Here is a 27,502-nt window from a genome sequence, read left to right as displayed (position 1 = left end):
AAACGATAAACACAACTAAATAAAAATGAGTTTGACAAACAGATATGAACTAGAAAATATATCAATGTCATATAGTGTCTCTGGATAATATTTATAACACTTGATCTTCTTTTGGAAGCAAGAGTACGAGCTTGCTCACTGGTCTGTGCAATTCAGAAGATTGGGTTCGAAGTTTGACGCTTCTCACAACGCCTCTGGAGTCTGGCAATACCTCTGTTACACGTGCTAGTGGCCAATGAAGTCTTGGCGTGTTCTTGTCTTTCAGGAGCACGATGTCACCTTCCCGTGTATTTCGTTGTTGTTTGTTCCATTTGGGGCGTTGCTGCAGGCTGACTATGTACTCCCTTTTCCATCTGGTCCAGAACAAGTCCGACAAATGTTGTACTCTACTGATCGTTTAAGGATATTCCATTGAATTTTGCACTACAGTCAAACACCACTCTAATTTTATCTGGTGTTCTTTGATTGTACACTCCATGATGGGGCAGGTACCACACATGTCCAGATTTGGCTGTGAGCAGGGAGTCTGGGATACGTTCAGCATAGTCATTCTGGAGTATTTTGTCAATGAAGTTGATGTAGTCGGAGTGGTACTTGGGATCCTTTTGCATTTTCTTCTTTAGATAGAGTGCTCGTTTGATTGCAAGGATCTTATTATTTGGCACCATTAAGTTCTGATTCCTGAAAGGGAGAGGGAGCTCAAAGTGACCGTCTTTAAACACGACATTGCTTTCAGCCTTCTTCAGGAATGTAGTGTCCTCTGGAGACAATCCTTTCTCTCCAGGATACCTTGCTACCCGGCTATCAATAAAGTCACTTTCCAGAATATTCAGTATTCTGTTTGGGGAGATAATTTCAGTAGCCTGCTCAATGTCCTCGGTCACAATGCAATTACTGTTTACTCGATGTGTAGACGTTACACTGTTGTCCTCTACCGGGGAGCTGACTGTCCATCCGTGACGATACTGCAGAGCGAATGGGCCTTTGCCGTCTGTTGATATGATTTTCAGAGGCTCCATTGCTAGTGGGCAATTACTGCCAATCAGTAGACCGATGTCTATTTCTGGCATTATTTCAGAAATCGATTTTGCCACGTCGTGAAGATATGGCCAGCGTCGTAACAGTTCTGGACGGGGTATTTGATCATGGCTCACTGGAATTTCTTGTCTGGAATACGTTTTTGGAAGCAGTATACCGTTCTGGCCGTTTATATCACTGACGATGAGATCCTGGACAAGGTAGCTTTTGACTATGCTTTCCCCATGCATAGTTTTCAGACGCAGATTTGTTTGAACACCGGAAGCTTGCAAGTCATCTTTCAGTTCTTCTGATAGGAAGCACCCTGTGCTTCCTGGGTCATAGAGGGCGTAGGTGAGAACTTCTCGGTTGGTTCCCCTCTGCTTTAAACGAACAGGTATTATTGCTTGAAGAACCATGGAGGAGTCATGAGAAATAACGTTGCTGGTAGCGGTATCTGGAGGGTTTTTGCTGGATTCCTCTGTACGGTTTTGAGAATATGAAGATCTGTCAGAGTAGTCCGACCTCCAAGGTAGTTTGAAGCCATCTATATGCATGGCCGTAGGATGACCTTTGCCACATTTGTGACATTTTCGCTTGTTCATGCACCCCTTCGATGTGTGATTCAGACCATAGCAACTGAAGCATCTACGCTGCTCTATAATAAACTTTCTTTTCTCTTCGAGAGATTTCTGCCTGAAATCTGCACAGTTATCCGGATCGTGATTTTTGCTGCAGTAAAAACAGGAGGGCGACCTAAAACCACGAGTTCTACTTTGGCTCTCATGATTAACTTGCATAGCAAATGCAGATTCTGTTGGTTTCCCTTTGGATGGTTTACTAGAATTCAGTTCTCTATGCATTGCTTCTTTTCCGAACACTGGGTCATTGACACACTCTGCTGCGTTAATAACAAACTGGACAATGTCACCAAAGCACGAAGACCTGTTCTCGAGGAGTCTGCGGTTTGTGGCTTTTTCGCGCCATTTATTCTGGAGATAGCTTGGCAATTTCTGGACTACCACCTGCAGGTTCGGTGCATGATCAAGAACAGCCAGGTGAGTAAGTGTTTGCATGGCACTGAAGCATTTTAGCAAGTAATGCGAATATCTTTTCAGACATTTCCCTTCGTCTGTTTTTATCGGCTTCCACTCGTTTAGTTGTTTCAAGTATGCCAGGGATACTTTATAAGGATCACCATACTCTTGTTGTAGCAACTGTCTTGCCCGACTATATCCTTGGTCTGCCTGCATGTATATACAGCTGCTGATGAGGTCCTTAGGTTCACCGTCGGTATGCTGTAGAAGGTAGTAAAGTCTGTCACTGCTACTGGCTGTTCTAGAGGAGATCCTGGTGTCAAACGCCAGTATGAAGTCACTGTATTCCAGAAGATCACCGGTAAACTTGGGAACTTGCGGTGCAGGCAAAGCTAGAGCAGTGGCGATACCACTAATCTGCTGCTGTATGGTGTTAACTGGAGGTGAATTAGGCAGTGGATAGGGTGCACCAAAGTTACTGTTCACAGGTGTATTTACAGGCGGATACGTATACTGTTCTAGATTTGGAAACGTTGATGACTTTGCATTCGAAGCGTTGACTGGAGTTGCAAGAGTGTTAGTAACAGTCTCTGAAGAATTTCTGGGAACAAATTCTTGTGCAGTGCTGGGATTTAGACTGGGTAAGCTGGCACTATTTTCCTGGGTGACAGGGAGTATAACCTGGTTAGCCATATTGCCACCGATAGCCGTGTTAGCACCTTTACTCGCACAAATTCCAGGGGCAGCTACACTAGGTCCAGCAACCATAACATTCACGTCCTGATGGTTGGCTTGTTGCACAATAATGCTGGTATGTGTATCATTGTCTTTGTTACCAACATTGTCATCGCCAATGTCATTTTCGGTTTCTGCAAAAACACGTGCTTTTGCTCGAGTCTTGGCTATTTCGATATCCAATAGAATCTCTTCTGTCTTTGCCTCCTGTTCCTTTTTCTTTGTCACAAGTTCTTTTTCGGCAAGCAACTCGGCGAGGCGTGCTTTGGCTCGCACCTTTTCGGACGTAGCCGATTTGCCAGAAGGAAGGGAAGAAGGCCGTTTGGAAGAACGTTTTGAACCAGATCGGCTTAAAAGACTCTCCAGGTCTTCTTCAAGTCGTTTTTCGTTTATAGCTATCCATTCACCAGTATGGTTTCGGAATTGCAGAATGCTAATTTCCTTGGTCTCATATCTGGACAATTCCTGGTCCTCCTCCAATTCATCTGAGATGTTATCCATGACACAATTGAAGTTTTCTTTGTACTTATCGAAAGCTTCGTTATATTCTTCTAGACACATTTTCACCAAGTGCAGGTTGTCCGGATTTGACATGAGGCCTATGAGTTCGTTGCGTTTTTTCGTTACGTTGCCAAGTGATGATCTCAATTTATTTTTTAACGTTCGAATATCAACTGTCGTACCCGAGTTTTCATCGGGAGCACTATTCTGAACAATCCCATCAGAGCCCCCCATCTTGTCTGTAGTTGTTTATAACAGGCAGTAATTCCACTTCTTAAGACTCACGTATAAGAGTTATTATAGAATTAACGCGTAAGTCGTTGATGGTAGTTTAACAATTTAATTGAACGATGTTAATGCACTATTCTTCTATTGCTTAACGTGAATGATGGAGAAACACAATTTTGACACGCACATATAGTTCTTTATTAGATCCATGACGTTAACATCGATATGGTTATATTGTTAGGAGTTTATACATGTAGACTTGACGTATGTAGCATAACTTGAATTGATGTGAAGTGACGTGATGTGACGTGATGTGGTTCAATTACTATCGATAAATGAAAAGGAAATCAACGTATAAATAATATGCTAATGTACACAAAATTATTAAGTTAAATAACTAAGACTGATAGAAACAATATGCAAAGCTTAATTAAGTAAATTATGCATGTATAACTGCTAATTACAAAAAGGTCATACACAAAATCAATATAATTAAGGCTCATCAAAAGGCATACGTTATGTAACATGTAGGTTTACAAATGGGAAAAGATGAATCCGTTATTCCAAAACAGTATATAATAGGCGTTTACTTACAATTGTGTTCCTATAACAAACGGTCCAAATATTCCTCAGTAAATACCAACTTTCGTTATATTCGTTCTGTATGAAATCACTTTTTAAACTGATAAGTTTCCTCATTTGTTTACAGGAAGACACTGTGGATTACCATAAAGTTCACGTGACCGAGAACTGTGCATAAATTAGCTAAAACAACCCAACACCAAGTAAACAATTCATATGGCCGAGCATAGACTCGAACCAGCAAACTGCCACACAGCAAACCTTAACATTAACCATCGCGATAACTAGACAACAAACATTATTTACATTTAATCGTTGGGCATCAACATATATATATATATATATATATATATATATATATATATATATATATATATATATATATATATATATATATATATATATATATATATATATATATATATATATATATATATATATACATATATATATATATACATATGTATATATATATATATATATATATATGTGTGTATATATATATGTATATATATATATATATATATATATATATATATATATATATATATATATATATATATATATATATATATATATATATATATATAAACAAAAGAGAAAGATTTTCAACATTACTACACTATCGCAAAGAAAAATTCACAACTGTTACTCGGTTACTATAGCAAACGACATTATCATCATTTTTTTTTCTTTTTTTTTTTTACATAGCATGTCACGACACAGACTACCACTCAATTCAGGATAATTACCAACAGAATATGTTGTAGGTTGCCCAGGGCACCAGCCAGCCACCACCCGTTGAGATACTATCGCTAGAGAGTTATGGGGTCCTTTGACTGGCCAGACAGTACTACATTGGATCCCTCTTTCTCTGGTTATGGCTCATTTTCCTTTGCCTACACATACTCTGAATACTCTGGCTTATTCTCTACCTATTCTAATCTGCGCTCATACACCTGACAACACTGAGATTACCAAACAATTTTTCTTCACCCAAGGGGTTAACTACTGCTCTGTAATTGTTCAGTGGCTACTTTCCTCTTGGTAAGGGTAAAAGAGACTCTTTAGCTATGGTAAGCAGCTCTTCTAGGAGAAGAACACTCCAAAATCAAACCAATGTTCTCTAGTCTTGGGTAGTGCTATAGCCACTGGTCTTCCACTGTCTCAGATTAGAGTTCTCTTGCCAGTCCACACGCAAGACAATTGATTGGGTCGATATATTTACTTAGAGAGAGAGAGAGAGAGAGGGGGGGGAGGTGGGTTTCATGTGGCAATCGAATAGAGGCTCAATTCGTTCGGCATATGAGGTAAATATCATAGTGGACTACAAGGGCAACGCACACACACACACCCACACACACTCGCACACTATTGTATCATTTCTTCTTCTTGTTTTGTTAAAGTTTTTTTTTTTGTAGTTTATATAGGAGATATTTATTTATATGTCACTGTTCTTAAAATTTACCTTTCCTTGTGTCCTTTCTTCACTAAGCCGTTTTCCCTGTTGTAGCCCCTGGACTTGAAGCATTCAGCTTTCCAACTAAGGTTGTAGCTTACCAAGTAATAATATATATATATATATATATATATATATATATATATATATATATATATATATATATATATATATATATATATATTTATATATATAAATATATATATGTATATATATATATATATACATACTCATATATATACATATATTTATTACCTATATTTATGTATGTATATGTATATATATATATATATATATATATATATATATATATATATATATATATATATATATATATATATATATATATATATATACATATACATATACGTATATATATATATATATATATATATATATATATATATATATATATATATATATATATATATATATATACATATATATATAGTCTACTCCATAAAACCCCACTAAAAGGTAAGAGAGACAGAATCAGGAAGCAAGTTCCTATCTTTGATGAAAGAGGGAAAGCAAAGCCCAAATACCACTGACATTCCCATATTGAACATGAGAAGTGGTTTGAGTGGTGTGCCGTGATCTGTCGTTGGTTTAAAAAGTAACAGAATTACAAGAGACTACGTCTAACGGGGAACGAATCCTCTCCCAATTCCAGCTGAAACAGGAGGACGTTCAAAGATGATAATGTCCCCAACGCAAGACTGGCTACTTTCCTCTTGGTAAGGATAGAAGAGACTCTTTAGCTATGGTAAGCAGCTCTTCTAGAAGGACACTACAAAACCAAACCATTGTTCTCCAGTATTGGGTAGTGCCATAGCCTCTATACCATGGTCTTCCACTGTCTTGGATTAGAGTTGTTCTCTTGATGGTTAACTATTGCACTGTAACCTCTCTACCATGGTCTTCATCACTCCAGGGGTTAACTACAGCTACCAAACAATTCTTCTTCACTCGAAAGGTTAACCACTCCACTGTAATTGTTCAGTGGATACTTTCCTCTAAATAAGGGTAGAAGAGACTCTTTAGCTATGGTAAGCAGCTTCTCTAGGAGAAGGACACTCCAAAATCAAACCATAGTTCTCTAGTATTGGGTAGTGACATAGCCTCTATACCATGGTCTTCCACTGTCTTCAGTTAGAGTTCTCTTGCTTTAGGGTACACTCTGGCACACTATTCTACCTTATTTCTCTTCCTCTTGCTTTTTAAAGTTTTTATAGTTATATATGAAATATTTATTTTTTATGTCAATGTTCTTAAAATATTTTATTTTAATTGTTAATTTCTTCTCTTGTAGTTTCCTTATTTCTTTTCCTCACTGGGCTATTTTCCATGTTGGAGCCCTGGTCTTATAGCATCCTACTTTTACAACTAGGATTGTAGCTTAACAAATAATAATAATAATAATAATAATAATAATAATGATAATAATAATAATAATAATAGGCAGAAAATACAGGAATGATGACGGTAACTTATTTGAAATCTAAACTAAACTACGAGATCTCTCTTGAAGAGTTTTATCAACTATCTAGATGAAAGAGTAAGTTTTCGAAAGAGTATTGGAACTATTTTCCGAGCCTTATTCTATCATAAGCCTTAGAATACCCCAAGGGTATCAATAGAATATTCTCTTATTCCTTTTCCCCTGCGATACACGAAAATGCACATTGTAGGAATTGTCCGAGCAAAGATCCGACAATTTTAGACATCTGGAAGCGTTGTAAAGGTTATAGATGCTGTCTGTGTGGGGTGACAAGAAGAGATAAGATACAGAATGAAGTAATTAGGGGTACCACAGGAGTTAGAAAACTATCAGATAATATCCAAGAAAGTAGACTACTGAGGTGGTATGGTCATATCATGAGAAGAGATGAACAGTATATTGGGGGGAGAGTGATGGAAATGGAGGTACAGGGAAAGAGAAATAGATGGAGACCCAAGCGAAGGTGAATGGACTGTATCAACGATGACCTCTTTGATTAAAGGGATTAACCGGTGATGAAGTGTGGGACAGAGGTAGATGGGGAACGCTGGCCAGAAACATCGACCCCACATAAAAGTTGGAAAAGATGTAGACAAAGAAAAACAAAGAAGAATACTGCCTGAGTAAAGATCTGGCAGTAAGTGGATAGCGAGATTTGGCTTGCCAGAGCATATTGATTCTGACAGGGGTACTACTTTTACCTCTCAATTGTGAACATCATTAGCAAATCTCCAGGGCATCACCCTACAACAGACAACCACTTACGACCCTGCAGCCAACGGAATGGTTGAATGTTTTCGTCGCACCTAAATTAGGACGGCCATGGCAGCATCCACCCGCTGAGATACCGTACTACTATATCACAAATCTAAGTAGTAGGATGGCTAGGGCACTACTGCTTGAGAGTTACTGGGTCCTTTGACTGGACAGATACTACTACATAAGATCCCTCTCTGATTATGGATCATTTTTCCTTTACCTACACATACACCAAATAGAATGTATTATTCCTTACACATTCTCCTCTTTCCTTATATATCTGGCACTAAGATAACCAAAAATAATTCTTTTTCACTCAAGGGGTTAACTATTTCACTGTAATTGTTCGGTGGCTACTTTCCACTTGGCATGGATAGAAGAGATCTTTCAGCTAAAGGTAAGCAGCTCTTTTAGCAGAAGGATACTGGAATCAAACCATAATTCTCTAGTCTTGGGTAGTGCCTCGGTCTCTGTGTAACATGGTCTTACACTGTCTTGAGTTAGAGTTCTATTGATTGAAGGTACAATCATGCACACTAATCTAATTCCTTATTTCCTTTCCTCATTGGACTCTTATCCCTGTTGGAGCCCTGCTTTTCAGACTAGGGTAGCTAAGAAAGTAATAGTAGTAGTAGTAATAATAATAATAACAATAGAGACTTGAGAAGAATTTATATCTTGATTCCTAAAAATGGATATCTTCTTTATTCACTGTTATTTTGTTGCTGGTATTATTTCAATTTCCATCACACAGGAAGTCTTGGAGACTTACAATCAAGATGAAAGGCCTGTCTGTGATGCTAACGAATTTGCTGTCGATGGGAACACTGTACCAACTGACAAACTCAGCTATAATCCCCCATGCCGATCTGGATTTGAGTCCGACGGGACTCATAAGTCGCATCTACATGGAGAGAGATATGGTTTTCGACAAAATGATGCCGCCAAAGTACGTCGACCTTAATGTGACAGCTACGAGCCCATGTGAGTCCTCAAAATGACAATTTGTCTTTTTAGTTAGTTTAAACTGTGACCAGTTTGAATGTGCAAAGATAAAGTAGCTTTTAATCAGACTTTGAGCTGGTGCACTTCAAGTACATAGCATATTGGACCTTAACTCCAACAGTAGGGGATTCAGCGTATGAAACTTCATTTTTGGTGGATAATGGGGGAGGGTGGGCTATGGCACCCTAGCAGTACCACCCACACTCGGCTGAATCCTTCATCAGGCTGGGAGGAGCAGAGAGAGGAAGGGTTCCCTTTTGTTCCTTTGTTTGATGTCAGCTACCCCCCAAAATTGGGGGAAGTGCCTTGGCAAATAGATAGATAGAATTCTATATTTTGACAAAAAACTGTAACTTATTTATTGCTCATCCCATATTCTGAGAGTATCTTCCAAAATAGTTTTAAATATATGTTTATCAATATTAATTTTTTTTTTTAGCAATTATTATATTAGGACTTTCAGCTTCCTAAGACTTACGTTACATCCTACGAGGAGTGATGTGTCACTCCCTCTACAGCTAATCTCACCCTATTTAATTCACAGTAAGCAGGGCAATGCATTACCGATGCAATAAGAAAATATAATTTCTAGATTAACATTGTATTCTGAAGATAACACCCAAATTAAAATCAATAATTTTCAGGCCAATGTAAAAACATGTGCTTTGCGAAGGGAAGCTGCACCAGCGCCACCTTTTTGGATGTGGCCGACACCGATGAGGATAGATGCCTTGTTTCAGAGGACTATTTCAGTCACTTGGAACTGTTGAGTCGAACCTCTAACATCTTGTCTGCTATGACATTCTATTCGTTTAGTAAGTTGTTGAAAATTGCTTGCATTTTTATTTCAAATTTGAAATTTATAATGTGAATAGAAACATTTTATAACCCCTATACATTACATATACACCCCACCCTTTTTCCAAGGAAGCGACTATGGGGGGCAAAGTGGATTTTATAAGATTTACTCAGAAGCAGCTACATTTTTGGAAGCTGACATTGCTTGCAAATGCGACGGAGGCCAACTCGCTACCCTTGAAACTCAAGAAAAATATCAGGAAGTGACTGGAATGATCCCACCTGCTGGTAAGTCAACCAAAGCTGAAGTCAGTCAGACATTAAACAAGATTGTGGTGGCATAGGGGAATCATAACAAACTTCCCACACTCTGCGCCTTGTTTTTGAGTTTCACGCTGACGGCCAGGTAGATTTCAATAGTAAATAAAATCTCACAGTCCTTATGAGCTAGTGTTTGGAGATTAGGGGTAAGATCTATGAGTTTGGAATCTTCACCCAAAAATAGTTGGTCTAAGCTGACCCTTATTCCTGTGCTTAGAAATAGCTCTGTCCAACCAAACAAGCTGGTCTATACAGACCCTTATTCCAGCGTTTAGAAATAGGCCTGACCACCCAAACCAGCAGGTCTATACTGACCCTTATTCCAGTGTTTAGAAATAGGCCTATCCACCCAAACAAACTGGTCTATACTGACCCTTATTTTAGTGTTTAGAAATAGGAATATCCACCCAAACCAACTGGTCTATACTGACCCTTATTCTAGTGTTTAGAAATAGGCATTTCCACTCAAACTAGGTCGTCTATGCTGATCTTTATTCCAGTGTTTTGGGAGATGCCTGATAAGTCACCTGCAGCTATTGTCTAGTTAATCTTTGATCCTTGCTTCAGTATTAATCATATTTGTGTATGTTTCTTAGCCTACAATTTATTTTCCCATCCCTTTCTGTTTCAGAAAGAAATCCTATTTTTGATCACTCAAGTCAAGTCTTGAGGTTTCCTGATTTATCGGTCAATTCTTTTAATATACTTTACATGAGCTTCTCACGACCTGTTTGCAAAGATCTGGTCCTGTGAGATTATCTCCGCTTCACTAACATTATCTCTATCCAACACAAAAGGTTAGGTTTGGGAAATAAATAGTAAAAAAATCAAAATGGCTATGTAAATAACTACAGATGAATTAGGTATACTAGCCTTGTATTTGGTAAATACATCCATAATTGAATTGGCCTGTTTCTCAGTGGTTTAATTCATATCTATCTTGTAGTGAATTTTCCACGTACAGTATCCTGTCTATCTTACTTACGGGCTGCCAATGTATGAGCCTCTGTGGAACAATCAAAGAACAGCTCTTTTAAATTCACCTTAAGATCAAATGTTATCTTTTATCTATTAGCCAACATATAGTTCAGGGATTGAAGCATTCATTTGGTAATATTAATGAAGATATTAGTAATATTTGAATAGTTTCACTTGTCTTTATATACTTCGTATAAATGGGATGGGTGGCAGATAACGCGGCCGATTGATTTAGCGCCCAAGTTCCAACACATTTCAGGATAACAAAGATGTTTGGGGCTGGCAACCTTGAACTTAAGGGAGTGCTGATACACAAGAAGGTTAAATTCTTCTAGTGGTATGATGGGATAATATAAATGTGCCATTGAACATGTTTGAAAACAAATCAAACTTTCCTGTTCAACAATATTTGTAGTTGAATTACACCGAAATCCTTTTCTTTTTGAAACAGTTGGTGCACTATACTGGTTTGGGCTCAAAAGAGACGATGCTTCGCAGCCAGCAATGTGGCAGCGAATGACTGGTAAGAAATTAGCAGTGTAGTAATGTAAAAGCTGTACAGTACCCTGTAGGAGTGTGTGCTAAAGTAAACTAAAATGATAGGGATTAGGCATTTACATTAATTCCTTTTGGCTTTTACAGTCTATCAAGTTGATCCTTGGCAGATCAAATAAAATTACTTTACAAATTTATTATTTCTTTTTTTCAGGAAATGTAGCGGCAACACCCACTGACCTGCCTACAGGATCAGAGAATTGTTATTCATTATATTATATTTCAACATGGACAATATCAAATGAAAATTGTGGGAGAAAGTTCTGGTTCGTGTGCGAGAGAAACTTCTAAGCTACTGGAAAGGTAAGTCTATAATCAGCCGCCAAAGATTACTGGTAATACTGAACATTATTAATCATCTGAACATATAAAAATTAGTACACAAGAAACTGAAAAAAATTCTCCATAGCGAAACTTTTGTCATAGTTACAAAAGAAAACCCAAGACCCACCTACATCCCCAGTGCAAAATAAGGTTTATGACCTGGCCGAGTTACAACAATGGAATAGGTTAAACCGGCTGATTTACAATATTGACGAGCAAAAAAGATCAGTAAGTAGGAGATTAATTATCTCGTGCTACATAAACAAGGTTCGTCTATCTCGAAAAGCCTATTATAGAGATCCGACTTGCTGATTTTAAGCATTTTCCGTTCATCGTGTGGTGGACAGTCTGCTCTGGGAGGACCTGGATGCAATAGAAGATCGATGCAGACAGAATTATGATGATGTGGATAAGAAACAGAACAGTTAAATTTTTGTCAAAAGATGCAAGAAGCGGGACCTTCAACGACAATATCTTCAATGACGATACCTTCAACGACGATACCTTCAACGACGATACCTTCAATGACGATACTTTCAACGACAACACCTTCAATGACATCACCTTCAACGACAACAACGACAACTATACCTTAAACGATAACTTCGACGAACTCGATGACAATGATGACTTCTACCAATTTGACGACGAACAAGTCAACGACATCGAATACAAAAACTTTTAACACGACCATGACAACATTGACGATGAAGACCATAACAGAACAGTACTAAACAGATGGACTCCTATGCTACCTACATTACTATTTTGAATTCTACTCTATAGTAAGTTAGCTAAGGGAATAGTGTCAATTAAAAAAAGATGGGTACGAGTAATCGGTATCCCAAGACCTTCTTTTAATTCTGTTAAGACGTCGACTTTAACCTCACATTTTGAGTCAAACACCCAATTTTAGTTGGATGTTTGTTCAATAGGTTTGGATATCAAAAAGTTTACAGAACTAAGGAAATTAGATTGATGTAAAGAGAGTAGGATCATCTGTATAAAAGAAGCAAAGAGTAGAATCATCTGCACAAAAATGCAGAGTAAAATCTGCATAAGAAATGCAAAAAGAGTAGGATCATCTGCACAAAAAATGCAAAGAGAGTAGGATCATCTGCATAAAAAATGCAAAGAGTAGGATCATCTGCATAAACAAAAAGTTTTGTTTCAAGGCAGAACCAGATACTGTGCATACATAACACGAATAGTAATAGGGCAAGAACACTACCCTCCATTGAGTTTTGAACACATGGGACTCATACTAACAAGGTAAAAAAAACAATGCTAATCTCCATACTAATGATTTGAACTTTAAGATTAAAATCAGATGATTCCTCTAGCCAAAGTACACCTGGGTGCATGTGAAAGGATTCTTTTCAGCATAGGATATTACGTATTTGCCTAAAACTTGATAAATTGACGAAGGTCTGCACAGCAAGTTTTATCATTCCCGTAAATAGGTAATAAATGAACATTACAAATTCTACGACATGTGCAAAAAAGGGACCCCATTTGTCATGAAATAGGAATTCATCTATTTGAGCCTGCTAAGACCATAACAAGCAAGGTCAAGTTAATGATTTTTATTCTCAACGTTCGTGAAAGTTAAAAGAATCGGTTTAGATTCTAGAACTATAAGAGGCTGATAGAATTCCTCATTACTCTGCTTAATGTCTTTAGATTAGTGTAATATTGTCTTACATATATGAACCCTTTACGGTTTATAAGTTTTGTATGTTACAAACGCATAACCATGAGTCGCGCTGTCAGCACTTCGTGCATGTGCACGAACAATCTTCTTGCTTCTCCTGGCAAAAGCTGTTCGCCTTGCAGAGCAGCCCTGTACATAACCCTTTGCTGTGTGCAATAAACACAATCTACCACTCAGGATTTTATTTCTTCATCCCTGCAATCATCTGTCTTCATCTACAAGACATTATTACATATCATCATGGCACAGTGACCAAACATCACATATCACCAGTGTCAACAACACCAACCAAAAGGATTGATTCTTTTCCGCTAGGATGGTTTAGTGACAGAGCCATCTGGATTATACAAAAGATGTACTTGCAACTATACTCCAAAAGCGATTACTTTAGTCCACAATTATTGTTCCCAAAAGGATTTCTCCCATTGCACCTACAGGAGGCACCATGGTGGTAGCCTTCGATTTGTAGAAGGTTGAGGTGAAGGATTTCTTTATACTGATCCTCTATACGAATTCCTTTTCCCACCAAGCTCAAGTTAAAGAAGCTAAAGCCAATACGGAGGAAATGGAAACTTCGCTACTGTACAGTATTTCCTGCTAGACTATAAAACGGTCTGAGCCCCATTTCTCATTAGTGTCTTTCCCAGCTCAAGTTGACGGAGCTAAAGGTAATACAGGAGGAAATGGAAACTTCACTAAAGTACAGTGTTTCCTGCAGGACTATAAGACATTCTGACCCCCATTTCTCATTGGGTGTGCTCCCAAGCTCAAGTCAACAGACCTAAAGACAATACGGAGGCAATGGAAACTTCACCACTGTACAGTGTTTCCTGCAGGACTATAAAACATTCTGAGCCCAATTTCTCATTGGGGTCCTGCCAAGCTCAAGTCAACCTTGCTAAAGACAATACCTTGACATTGGAAACTTCACTAGTGTACAGTGTTTCCTCCTGGGCTATAAAACATTCTGAGCCCCATTTCTCGTTCGGTGTCCTCCTAAACTCAATTTGACAGAGGTAAAGCCAATACGGAGGAAATGGAACCTTCACTACTGCACAGTGTTTCCTGCTGGACTATAAAATATTCTGAGCCCCATTTCTCGTTGGGTGTCCTCCCAAGCTCAAGTTGACAGAGCTAAAGACAATACGGAGGCAAACGAAACTTCACTACTGTATAGTGTTTTCTGAGCCCCATTTCTCTTTGAGTGTCCTCCCAAGCTCAAGTTGACAGAGCTAAAGACAATACGGAGGCAATGGAAACTTCACTACTGTACAGTGTTTCCTGCTGGACTATAAAATATTCTGAGCCCCATTTCTCGTTGGGTGTCCTGCCAAGCTCAAGTCAACCTTGCTAAAGACAATACCGAGACATTGGAAACTTCACTAGTGTACAGTGTTTCCTCCTGGGCTATAAAACATTCTAAGCTCCATTTCTTGTTGGGTGTAATTATTCTTTGCTCTGCCGTTTGCTTGACACGGGACCATCATAATAATGCAATAATTACCTCAACTCATTTCTTTAGGATATCAATGATGCCTTTTTGTTGTATTTCTAAAATGCTGAAAGTATTATATGAAGATAATCCTGGCTTATAATTCCGTGCTATAGTTAGGTATTAGCCAATGAACTCCCATTTAGAGTATTCATATATTGCAGTAATTACTACTACTATGGTTATTATTATTAATATTATTATTATTATTATTATTATTATTATTATTATTATTATTATTATTGTCAATAAATTTCTGAAACACTGACTGCAACTCCCTTTTCTTTTTCCAAGGTAAACTGTGGTGCAGATTTTCTTAAGTCATCGGTGAGGTTACTTTTCATCAGGAACCATCTATGACTATTTTTAACCTTAAGCCACCCGGGACGTTGTTTTCCACAGCGTACCAGCTGTGATGCTGTTCTCACCTGGGATTTTCTAATTCAAAGATCCCTTAGCTAACAGTAATATTGTCTATAAATATCTGAAATCATTGTTCAATATTGTCCGAGTAAAAGGTAAAACATAATACCACTTCATCTCTGAGACAATTGTGTTGGTGGCTTTTGCCGTCTCTTTCAATTATATTCCACTGAGTGCTTCTACATCATGGTCAACTTTGATGTAGATTTAATTCAATTTATTTTATTTGTGTGTTTTGACTTCAATTCAAAAGCACTGCATAGTAGTATTGTCATGTTTTAAGGAGGAAGTTTTGAGTAGTATTCTACTGACGTGTTGTTTCAATTTAGAATTAAGTAATATTCTATGTTTTCAGAGCAACCACTTATATTCTCACCATAAACAAAGGCACGGTTTGCCATTCTTAGTCTGATGCACATTACGATGTTGATGTAATTCAGAATCAAAGTTTACACAGACACCCCACTGAGAAACGTATGAGTGAAATTGATATGTTTTAAAGATATAGCCAAATTTCTAAAGACACCCCACTGATAAAAGTTTGAGTGAAATTGATATGTTTTAAAGATATAGCCAAGTTTCTACAAACACCCCACTAAAAAAAGCTTGATTGAAATTGATATGTTTTGAAGATATAGCCAAGTTACTAAAGGCACCCCACTGAGAAAAGTTTGATTGAAATTGATATGTTTTGAAGATATAGCCAAGTTTCTACAGACACCCCACTGAGAAAAGTTTGAGTGAAACTGTAACACTTTACAGATAAAGCTAAGTTTCCACAGACACCCCACTAAGAAAAGAAGTTTGATTTAAATTGATATGTTTGAAGAGATAGCCAAGTTTCTACAGATACCCCACTGAAAAAAGTTTGATTGAAATTGATATGTTTTGAAGATATAGCCAAGTTACTAGAGGCACCCCACTGAGAAAAGTTTGATTGAAATTGATATGTTTTGAAAATATAGCCAAGTTTCTACAGACACCCCACTGAGAAAAGTTTGAGTGAAACTGTAACACTTTACAGATAAAGCTAAGTCTTCACAGACACCCCACTGAGAAAAGTTTAAGTGAAACTGTAACACTATACAGATAAAGCTAAGTTTCCACAGACACCCCACTGAGAAAAGATTGAGTGAAACTGTAACACTTTACAGATAAAGCTAAGTTTCCACAGACACCCCACAGAGAAAAGTTTGAGTGAAATTGGTGTGTTTTAAAGATATAGCTAGGTTTCTACAGACGCCCCACTGAGAAAAATTTTAGTGAAACTGTAACACTTTACAGATAAAGTTAAGTTTCCACAGACACCCCGCAGAGAAAAGTTCGAGTGAAATTGGTGTGTTTTAAAGATATAGCCAAGTTTCTAAATACACCCCACTGAGAAAAGTTTGATTGAAATTGATGTTTTGAAGATATAGTCAAGTTTCTACAGACACCCAACTGAGAAAAGTTTGAGTGAAACTGTAACACTTTACAGATTAAGCTAAGTTTTCACAGACACCCCACTGAGAAAAGTTTGAGTGAAACTGTAACACTTTACAGATAAAGCTAAGTTTCCACAGGCACCCCACTGAGAAAAATTTGAGTGAAATTGATATGTTTTAAAGATAAAACCAAGTTTCCACAGACAAGCCACTAAGAAAAGTTGTCAAGGCTTTGCATTGCATGAAGTCCTGTTAAAGGTATCAGGTCAATATCGAGATCCTAGACATGATTGGAATGACTTTCTAAATCTTTGGCCTAAACCGAAGACCACATTCAGATCTAAGTAATTGTTTTAGCTTCAGCCAGCCTCTTCTTGGCAGAGTTCTTTCTCAAACCAGCAAATATACAATATTAAGAAATAATTCTGATATGGCCATCAAGCTATCTGTCAGGTCAGAGGTTAATCGATTTAAATCAAGCAGGTCATATGCAAAGTATGGCCACTCATCAAAAAGTTGGCCTGTAAGAACAGCTAGATGTTACCAGGTACATGAAGCCAGATCTCTGGTAGCTAGTCTTTGATATCTGCATTAACAATGACTAAATTCAACAGCATTGGAAACAATCTGAAAATTACTGGCCAACTCCAAACAATTATGCATATAAAGAACATAATAAATCTCTGTACTTGTATTGTTTGAAACCTCAAATAAAAACCAAATTTTACTCACTTGTTTTCCTCTATCCCAGTTGAAAATTGGTCTTAGTATTTACATTATCATTTTGACATTTACAATTGTTCTTTAGGTCAATGAAATATTTCCAAAAGACAGAATTTTCCAACATCCTCAATGTTTTCTTATTCAGTAAGCCTCCATGAAGTCCGTTAATTCTATTTCATGAAGGATTTTGTGCGTTTTGGGCAATCTAGTCCAACTCAGTCCGTCACTAAAATAGAAACATTTAAATATTCTAATAACATTATGGAGATCTGCAGCCAAATGTAAACAGCAGGAAACATTGTCCTTCAGATATCATGTACAAAATTCTCTTAATGGGGTCTAAGACCTAAGTTTTAGACACAAAATACATGGTATGGTCCCACTCGAACACGGGAGGATGTAGTCGGGCACTCGAGGATGACTCTAGGATGAACTAAAGTGAAATTTAGAAGCAATGCCGTGACAGTGCATTTATCCTCGCTGTACGACCCCTCTCTCCAGTGGTAGATGGCCTCCCAAGTGTGTCATTTAAGCAATGTGTTCCTAGCCCCACACCCTTTCATAAGCTGGTTGGGGTCCACCTTGGTCAACCAGCTGTACTAACCATGTGTCACACGATCGAACATAAATTATTCTGTATATATTATGCTTATATCTGCGCTCTTCCCTCGCACTAAAAAGAACCAGAACAAACATGTCTATGAGTGGCCTATGTAACATTGTCATTTCTCAAACATGTATTTTCCGGTTGACTTGAGTTTTGTATATAAAGGAGAGTGTTCTTTAATAATACAACTCAGTTGATTGCTTCCTGCCTTTGAGTCACAACCCTTCTCTCGGCTCGTCACATTGGTGACCCAGGAAGTTGCCTCGCTTCCACCGCCCTCCACCCCCACCCCCTCGCCCCTCCATCGTTGGTACTATGACGGACTCTACGGCAGTTGGCGCTACGACCGCTCCATTCAAATTTTCATCGTTTGCCAGCGGAGAGGCGTTTGCTTGGTATCAGCGCATAGAAGTCCAGTTTCACATTATGGGCGTGACTCGCTCAACCACCAAAGCAGATTATGTTCTCGCGGCGATACCCGAGGACACCTTACCAGGAATATCAGACTGGTTTTGTGAACATGGAGACCACCCAATAGCGTATGAAGCCCTCAAAGCATACCTTCTGCAGCAGTACTCGCCGTCGCCAGCCGCCCGTATAGCAAAGCTTTTTCAGCTCTCACAACAACCGTTGGGGGACCAAAGGGCTTCGCTTGCCCTCAGGGAAATGACCAGTATCGCTCGCCTTTAACCTGCCGCAGACGGCTGTCCTCGTGAGGTGAACCTACTTCGTGCCCTTTGGATACGCCGTTTACCCGGACCTATACGCGCTGCCATACCCAATGTCGATAGTTTACCCATAAAGGACTTGATGACCAAAGCCGACGCCCTCATGGACAGCCACTTCAAGACCTCCATCAACGCCTCCACCCCTGACGAAGAGGATGCCTATTCAACGTCAACCGAAGCTGACATGAATGCCGTAGGACATGCACGCCTACCCCGTGACGTGCCGAAGCAGTGACAAAGCCTCCCACCACCCACCGATGGCTCGCGCCCCAACGAACAACTTCTACAGCCACTTACTACCTCCCATCAGCCGCAGTTTTGCTACTACCACTTCAGATTCCGGGCAACCGCGAAGAAATGTGCCAAGGATTGTCAGTGGCCGAAAAACGTGTAATTAGGCCATAGCTCGTGGCGGTGGACTCCCGTGTTTCTAATCATTTCTTTTTACAGGATGCAAGAACGGGCATGCGATTTTTGGTAGACACGGGTGCTTGTCGTTCTCTTTTGCCAAGGAAACTCTTCAAGGCACGAAGTAGTCTGTCTACATCTGCCGACGTCCGCTTGGTAGCTGCCAACAGATCTGCGATACCCACCTACGGTTACGAGAACCTCACATTATCGTTCGGAAACGGTAAATTCAATTGGAAGTTTCTCGTTGCTGACGTCACAATGCCAATCCTCGGTGCGGATTTCCTCTCTCATTTCCACCTTCTGGTTGATGTCGCCCAACGATGATTGGTCAACGCAGACTCGCACTTTTCAAAACCTCTTCTACCCGCCCCCTCTAACCTCGCTCTCCACATCAGCGCACCCACGGATGCCTACGCCCACCTCCTCATGTCGTACCCGGAAGTTTTCCGTCCAGAACTTCACCAAATGCCCCCGGTTCGTGCCAAGCAAGGTATTTATCACCATATCAAGACGACGGGACCCCAAGTCTTTGCAAAATTCAGACGTCTGGCACCGGAACGATTGGCAGCTGCCAAACAGACGTTCGTCGAAATGGAGGAAATGGGCCTTTGCCAAAAGGCCTCCAGCCCATGGTCGTCACTCTTACACATCATTCTGAAGAAAGACGGCTCCCTCCGTCCATGCGGGGATTACAGGCGCCTGAACATGCATACAGAACTGGATCACTACCCCCTCCCAAACAATGCCGACGTGACCTTCTACCTGCACAAAGCAAAGGTTTTCTCTACGCTCGACCTCCTGAAGGGGTATTATCAGGTGCATATGAACCCAAAAGACATACCCAAGACCCACATCACCACTCTGTTTGGTACATACACCTTCAATTACTCCTGTTTTGGCCTTCGTAATGCTGGGGCCACGTTTCAACGTCTCATGGATGACATCTTAGCGGACCTCCCTTTCTGTGTATGTTATGTGGACGACATACTTATGTTCTCCTCCTCAAAAGGGGAACACCTCCGTCACCTACGCATCGTGCTCGACGGCCTGCAACAAAACGGCCTTGTAGTCCGGTACGACAAGTGTACCTTTGGCACCAACGAAGTGTCGTTCTTAGGGCAATGCATCACTCCTGAAGGAGTCCATCCCCTCCCTGAGAAGGTAGCAGCCGTTCAGGACTTCCCCGTGCCCTCGACCATCAAAGCTCTGCATGAATTCTTGGGCATGATCAACTATTATCACCGTTTTCTGCCGGCTATTGCAGACACTCTTGCTCCCCTCTACGCCTCCCTCAAGGGCAAGCCAAAGGACCCGAAGTGGGGTCCCCTTCAAGAAGCAGCCTTCTGCAATGCAAAGAAGGCCCTATCAACTGCTACGGCTCTCACTTTTCCTATCCCACATGCCCCTCTCCTTCTCTCCAGCGATGCCAGCGACGTCGATATTGGTGCAGTATTCGAGCAGGTGGTCAACGGCTCGCCCCGCCCATTGGCCTTCTTCAGCAGAAAACTGTCCAAGGCAGAACCGTGTTATTCTACCTTCGATTGAGAATTGCTGGCGGTGCACTTGGCTGTCCGTCATTTTCGTCATTTTTTAGAAGGTACTCCCTTCGTCATTCACACAGACAACATGCCTCTGGTGCACGCCTTCACTCGACAGTCTGATGCCTGGTCCACCCGTCAACGCTGACATCTCTCCGCCGTGGCTGAATACAATTGCACCCTTCAATACGTCCCTGGGAAAATGAATCCCGTTGCCGATGCCCTGGCAAGAAACACGTTGGCTGCCAGTCAACTGGGATTGGATTACAACGCCCTGGCTGAAGCCCAACGACAGGATCTAAAGTATCCAGCTTGTAGGACATCCTGCACGTCCCTCCGTTGGGAAGACTTTCCCCTCGAAGACTCCAACACCACCCTCCTCGGTGACGTCAGTACTGGTATACCGCGACCTTGGATTCCTGCTCCCATGCGCCGACAGGTGTTTGATTTCATTCACGGCCTTTCACATCCCTCGTGCCGTTCTACTGCACAATTACTGAAGGCAAAGTTCATTTGGCACAGCATGTCTAAGGATGCTAAGGATTGGGTCTGCGCCTGTACTTCTTGCTAAACTTCCAAAGTACATCGACACACGGATTCAGGAGTGGGCACCTTTCCTCAACCTCAGCGTCGTTTCGCACACATTCACGTCGACATTGTAGGCCCCCTACCCACATGACAAGGACATCGTTACCTGTTTACTGTCATCGACCGCTCCACTCGTTGGCCTGAAACCATTCCCATGGAAACTGCAACGTCTGCCTCATGTACATCTGCCTTACTCTAGATGGATGTCAAGATTCGGTATCCCTGAGCATATTACTTCTGACAGGGGAACTACTTTCACCTCTCAATTGTGGACATCATTAGCTAATATCCTGGGCTTCACCCTACATCAGACAACGGCCTACAACCCCACTGCCAATGGAATGGTTGAACGTTTTCATCGCACCCTCAAAGCAGCTTTGATGTCCCGCTGCAAGGATTGCAACTGGTTTACTCAGCTTCCCTGGGTCCTTCTTGGACTAAGAACCACTCCTAAAGATGCCCTCGACATCTCGGCAGCTGAAATGGTGTATGGCGACCCGTTGGTCGTCCCTGCCAAGTTTTTTCCTTCTACAACCTCCTCCGACGATCTCCAGCGCATACGTCACGTCGTGGGAAAATTTACCCCATGCCGCCAGACTTACAAGCCCCCAGCGAAGCATCACATACCAACGGACTTGCACTCTGCACCGCACGTCTTCCTGCGCAACGACACTAGCAAGCCACCACTAACGCCCCCTTACACGGGCCCATTCCTTGTGATCCGACGCAGTCTGAAAGCATTCCTACTAAACATTCGGGGAAAAGAAGACTGGGTCTCCATTGATCGTCTAAAACCTGCTTATCTTCTGCCAGATGACCCGCCTACAGTTCGCCTCTCTAGATCAGGGCGCCCTATTTAACATGTACAGTATGTCATTTTTAGGGGGGGAGCCATGTACCAACTGTGTGTCACACAATTGTACATAATTTTTTTGTATATATTATGCTTGTATCTGCGCTCTTCCCTCGCACTAAAAAGAACCTGAATGATCATGTCTCCGGTTTTGATCTGTAATATTGTCTGTCTCTCGAACATGTTATGTCCTGTTGCCTTGAGGTTTTGTATATATAGGAGAGTGTTCCTTAATAAACAACTCAGTTGATTGCATCCTGCCTCTGAGTTCACAACCCTCTCTCAGCCCGTCATAATATATATATATTTTATATATATATATATATATATATATATATATATATATATATATATATATATATATATATATATATATATATATATATATATATATATATATATATATATATATATATATATATATATATATATATATATATATATATATATATATATATATATATATATATATATATACACTCAATTGAATAAATAAATAAAAAAGTTATTATATCATCAAAGGTTCTTACCATACGAGAATACTCGAGTCTACATAATTACCTTATTGACTCTAGTCACGCAAGACTAAATTAGAAATGACACTATGAGGGATATTACTCGAGTGCCATATGTGGATAAGATCATGATGAGGGGTAGATGGAGATGGTCTGGGCATGCTCTTCGCACTCCCCCAAGAGAGATTAGTTCACCAAACGTTTAACAGGGCTCCAAAAGGAGGTAGAGGAGTTGGAAGACCCAGACCTATATGGCTCAGGACTATGAAGGGCGAAGTAGGAGAGGATGAATGGAGAAGTATTGATTTAAAATCTCAAGATAGAGATGATTGGCGAAATAACTGCAGGACAAAGGCCTCAGATATGTCCTTAGTCATGCCTGGGGTTTGGCCAATTTTTTCACCAAGTTGGCCCCTTCAGATTGGTGATGGTGGGAGACTCTCTTCTGGTGGCTCATAGCAAACCAACCTAGTATGGGTTTGCTGATAATGGTGATGCACAAACACAGAAGAGACAATTTCATATATATATATATATATATATATATATATATATATATATATATATATATATATATATATATATATATAATGTATTATTATTATCATATATATGTATATATATACATATATATATATATATATATATATATATATATATATATATTTATATATATATATATATATATATATATATATATATATATATATATATATATATATATATATGATATATATTTACATTATTATAGTCTGGGGTAGTGCCATAGCCTTTGTACCATGGACTTCCACTGTCTTTGGTTAAAGTTCTCTTGCTTGAGGGTACACTTGGGCACACTATTCTATCTCATTTCTCTTCCTCTTGTTTTGTTAAATTTTTCATAGATTATATTGGGTATATATATATATATATATATATATATATATATATATATATATATATATATATATATATATATATATATATATATATATATTTATATTATTACTAGCAAAGCTACAACCCAAGTTGGAAAATCAAGATGCTATAAGCCAAAGGACTCCAATAGGGAAAAATAGCTCAGTAAGGAAAGGAAACATGAACATAAATAAATGATGAGAATAAATGAACAATAAATCATTCTAAAAACAGTAACAACGTCAAAACAGATATGTCATATATAAACTATAAAAAGACTCATGTCAACCTGGTCAACATAAAAACATTTGCTCCAACTTTGAACTCTTGAAGTGCTACTGATACAACTACCCGTTTACACACACACACACACACAATACATATATATTTATATATATGCAACCTCGCCATCCTTGTGAGGTTGGTATTAGGATATAGGGGTGCCTATAAGTCTATCTGCCGAGTTATCGGCAGCCATTGCCTGACCCTCCCTGGACCTAGTTTGATGGAGAAGGAAAGGCTGGGCACCTATCATGTATTTATATTGTTTGTATCTAGGGCATTTTCCTGTCACTTGCCTCTGCCATTCATGAGGGACGTTTAAACCTGTGGTCACTGACAACTACTGGTTGAAATTCGGCTTCCGTAATGCCTTACTGTGTAACCCCATTTATTCTTATTGCCACCTTCAGTGCAGGTAAAGGCATGAAGTTTATTTCTCTCTGTCTTCTTAGTAACGAAAACAATCTTCAGCCTGTATTTTTATTTAAACTTACTGGACAGGCCTTTTTTTAAAATAAATGTATATTACAAGTTGGACAGACAATTCTATATTTTTGGCGAAAGTATGGAAATGGCGTCTTTATGATGTATTTGATAGTCTTGGTGTTTGAAGGCGCCCATGATATGCGACTATTATTTCTTAATAATTTGAATACTTAAGAATGAGCACCGCTTGCAATGATATGCATAAACACATACATATACACAAACACACACACACGTTGTTGCAACACAGTTCAACAATGCTGCCTTACAAGGAGGTGACTTTATGGTCCACATCCTCAATTAACTCGAAGGAGACTGAATTTGCCAAGTAGTAATGGCCTCGCTGATTGCCATGTTGGTCCACGTTTGTCCAAGACCACTCAGAATTCATTCACAGTAGAACGACATTGAAGAAGAAGAATGAAAAGAAGCGTTTACCTTGAGCAGAATGGCGTTGGAGGAGAAGAATGAAAAGAAATGTTTATCTAGAACAGAATGGTGTTGAAGAAGAAGAATGAAAAGAAGAGTTTTATTTAGAGAAGAACTAGATTGAAGAAGAAAGTCCATATTTTAATCATGAAGAAATTCCATTTCAGTTTTATATAAATCATAACATAATTCATCCTAAACAAAATAGTGGAGGACGAGTTATTCATATTTTATTTCACAAGGAAAAATGTATATTTCATTTATTTTATGTAATTTCTTATAAATTGCAATTGAAGAAATGTGTTCTCTTCTAACATTCCTTTTGACATTTTTTTCTAGTTTCATTCACATTTATAGCTCATCCCTCCATTAGCTAACTCTATTCGTACCAACCCAGTATAAATTAGCATATGGATCCTCAGATCATAAATGGTTTCTTTCCTTCCACTTCCAAGCTTTGGCATTCTCGGGCTGCTTGCATATGCCCGAATTATTATAATCTTTGTTCTTTCAAGAGGGAAGTACTTTTATTATTGAGGCTAGCCTCTCATTTTATCATTAATCATTTCTTTTATTTTTTTTCCAATCATCCCGTTTTCCTTCCTTGCAAGTTTTTACTTTTTCTTTTCATTCACTTTCTGTATCTTGTTTCCATTAGACATTAGTATAAATAGCGGTGCTCGGCTACCCATCGGGCTACTATAAACATTAAGTAGTGTGTATATTTAGTCCAAGTAATTATTTATAATTCATTTATTCTTTCCTAATTTTATATAATATATTCAGTATTTATTATTTTGTATTCACCGTTTTTTTGGTTCTTTTACGATTATTTATTACAATTGGAGGAAATTTAGTATTTTCTTCAGCAGGGACTTCAGTTGTGTGTAAGAATATAATAGATACACTGCATTGTAATCATCTTATGGAAACAATCTTTTCATGAATGTATAATGACTTTTAAATATCTCTTTGGAGTGATATTTTCATGAATGTATAATCTATTTCCATCATACGCCTTGTAACAATGTTAGAATATTTGTTTTAGTTAATACATTAACAGTTATTTTAAGTCATTTATTAAGCGTTTATTAATTTAGTTATCTTTTAAATCTTTGAATTTCAAAACAGACGAAGCCAGTCTGGTGGCCAAATTTTCCCCTAAACTCCCTAGAGTCACGAGAGAATAGTCTTTATATTGACAAATTACATCCCTGCATTTTCTCCCTTTCTTTGACCTAATAAAGAGATGTTTGGATAAGAGCGAAGGGGAGGTGAAAAATGCGACAGACAGACAGAGAGAGAGAGAGAGAGAGATAGAGAGAGAGAGAGAGAGAGAGAGAGAGAGAGAGAGAGAGAGAGAGAGAGAGAGAGAGAGAGAGAGAGAGAGATATGGGGAAGGCGAATGAAGGCTCCAACGATTTATGCACTGGCTGACGATGGCTCAGTGATTTGTCATCCCTTTTTGACGGAAGCTTTGTGAGTGAAAAATTACTTTCTTCTCCGAGATGAGGTATTTTAACGGGGACAGGAGACGACTCTCCCCCCAAAGCAAACTTTCCCCTCCATTTCCCTTCCTTGTAGGGAGCCTTGGGAGGATATGGGTAGGAAAAAGAGTTTTCAAAAAGGGCCGAAATGGATGAGAGAAGTTTCAAAAGTGGTCTTTCGGGCGAGATGACAACATAGAGGGGAAACGGGAGATGCGAAGGTGATGTTAAAATGGGTGAATTGGAAGAATGTGGAAGGAATAAAGGGAATAATACTCGTGTTTCTCTCCTCTAATATATTCGAATCCTTTTCAGCATGATTTTGTTGACCTTTGACATTTTTTTTTTGGTCTATTTTATCAGGAAAGTTGCCAATTTTGAAAAATCTGGTATGTAAAATCAGAGAAAAATAGTTTTGTTGTTAGCAATAATATGAATATTAAGATTATTGTTATTATTATCATCATTTTTATGTTATTTCTGTTTTTCCTGTTACCCTTTTTATCATTTTATAGATATTTTTAGTATTATTCTATGTAAACTAGAATTCTCATACGTTGATGAATTACTATTTAGCCTTCATCGATTATATAATGAAAATTACCAATTACAACTCTTAATGTTTTTCCCTGCAATAATATTATATCTTTCTTAAACCAATTGTCCTGTTCTACTCAGCCTCAAAACAGTTAAAAACTTGAAAGCGAATAAACTGAGGAACTAGGTCACGACTCACTATACCCCGTTTTCAGTTGCTGTTAACAACTGAAGACAGCTGGTTTGTGCTGTCTTTTTTAAGTATACTATAAGATAAGTAAAATAGAAAGTAAATGGAAATAGCTCTTTATCAGTTGCTTTTAACGACTAAAGACCGATAACCTTTGCCAATATTATACTTTTTATTTTATTTACAGTTCGTCAAAATACATAGACTAATGAATATCTATGGTGTTCCCATGTGATAAAAACAAAAGAAAAATCCTCATATGTTATTTTTTTTTTTTCCCCAGAAGGGTAACTATTGACTTACCTTTTAAAGTCCTCTGATCTTTTCAACATGGCGGTCGACTTGACACTTTTTCAGCGAACTCCGTTGTATCATAAA

General features: G+C 38.8%; 1 protein-coding gene across 1 annotated transcript in view; it reads left to right on the top strand.

The window, feature by feature from the left end:
* The window catches only part of LOC137635462 (uncharacterized), a 19,759-nt gene extending 3,874 nt beyond the window's left edge, over positions 1-15,885 (top strand). The window contains exons 2-7 of the mRNA XM_068367924.1: positions 8,574-8,803; positions 9,469-9,639; positions 9,752-9,910; positions 11,373-11,444; positions 11,631-11,779; positions 15,301-15,885. Coding sequence (XP_068224025.1) covers positions 8,599-8,803; positions 9,469-9,639; positions 9,752-9,910; positions 11,373-11,444; positions 11,631-11,767 — 744 coding nt within the window. The 5' untranslated portion in view covers positions 8,574-8,598 and the 3' untranslated portion in view covers positions 11,768-11,779; positions 15,301-15,885. The remainder of the gene's footprint in view (positions 1-8,573; positions 8,804-9,468; positions 9,640-9,751; positions 9,911-11,372; positions 11,445-11,630; positions 11,780-15,300) is intronic.
* Positions 15,886-27,502: the final 11,617 nt, after the last annotated feature.

The sequence above is a fragment of the Palaemon carinicauda genome, unplaced genomic scaffold, assembly GCF_036898095.1.
Source record: "Palaemon carinicauda isolate YSFRI2023 unplaced genomic scaffold, ASM3689809v2 scaffold1278, whole genome shotgun sequence".
Lineage (NCBI taxonomy): Eukaryota > Metazoa > Arthropoda > Malacostraca > Decapoda > Palaemonidae > Palaemon > Palaemon carinicauda.
Note: the sequence above shows the minus strand (reverse complement) of the source record. Positions and strands in the feature narration are given on the sequence as shown.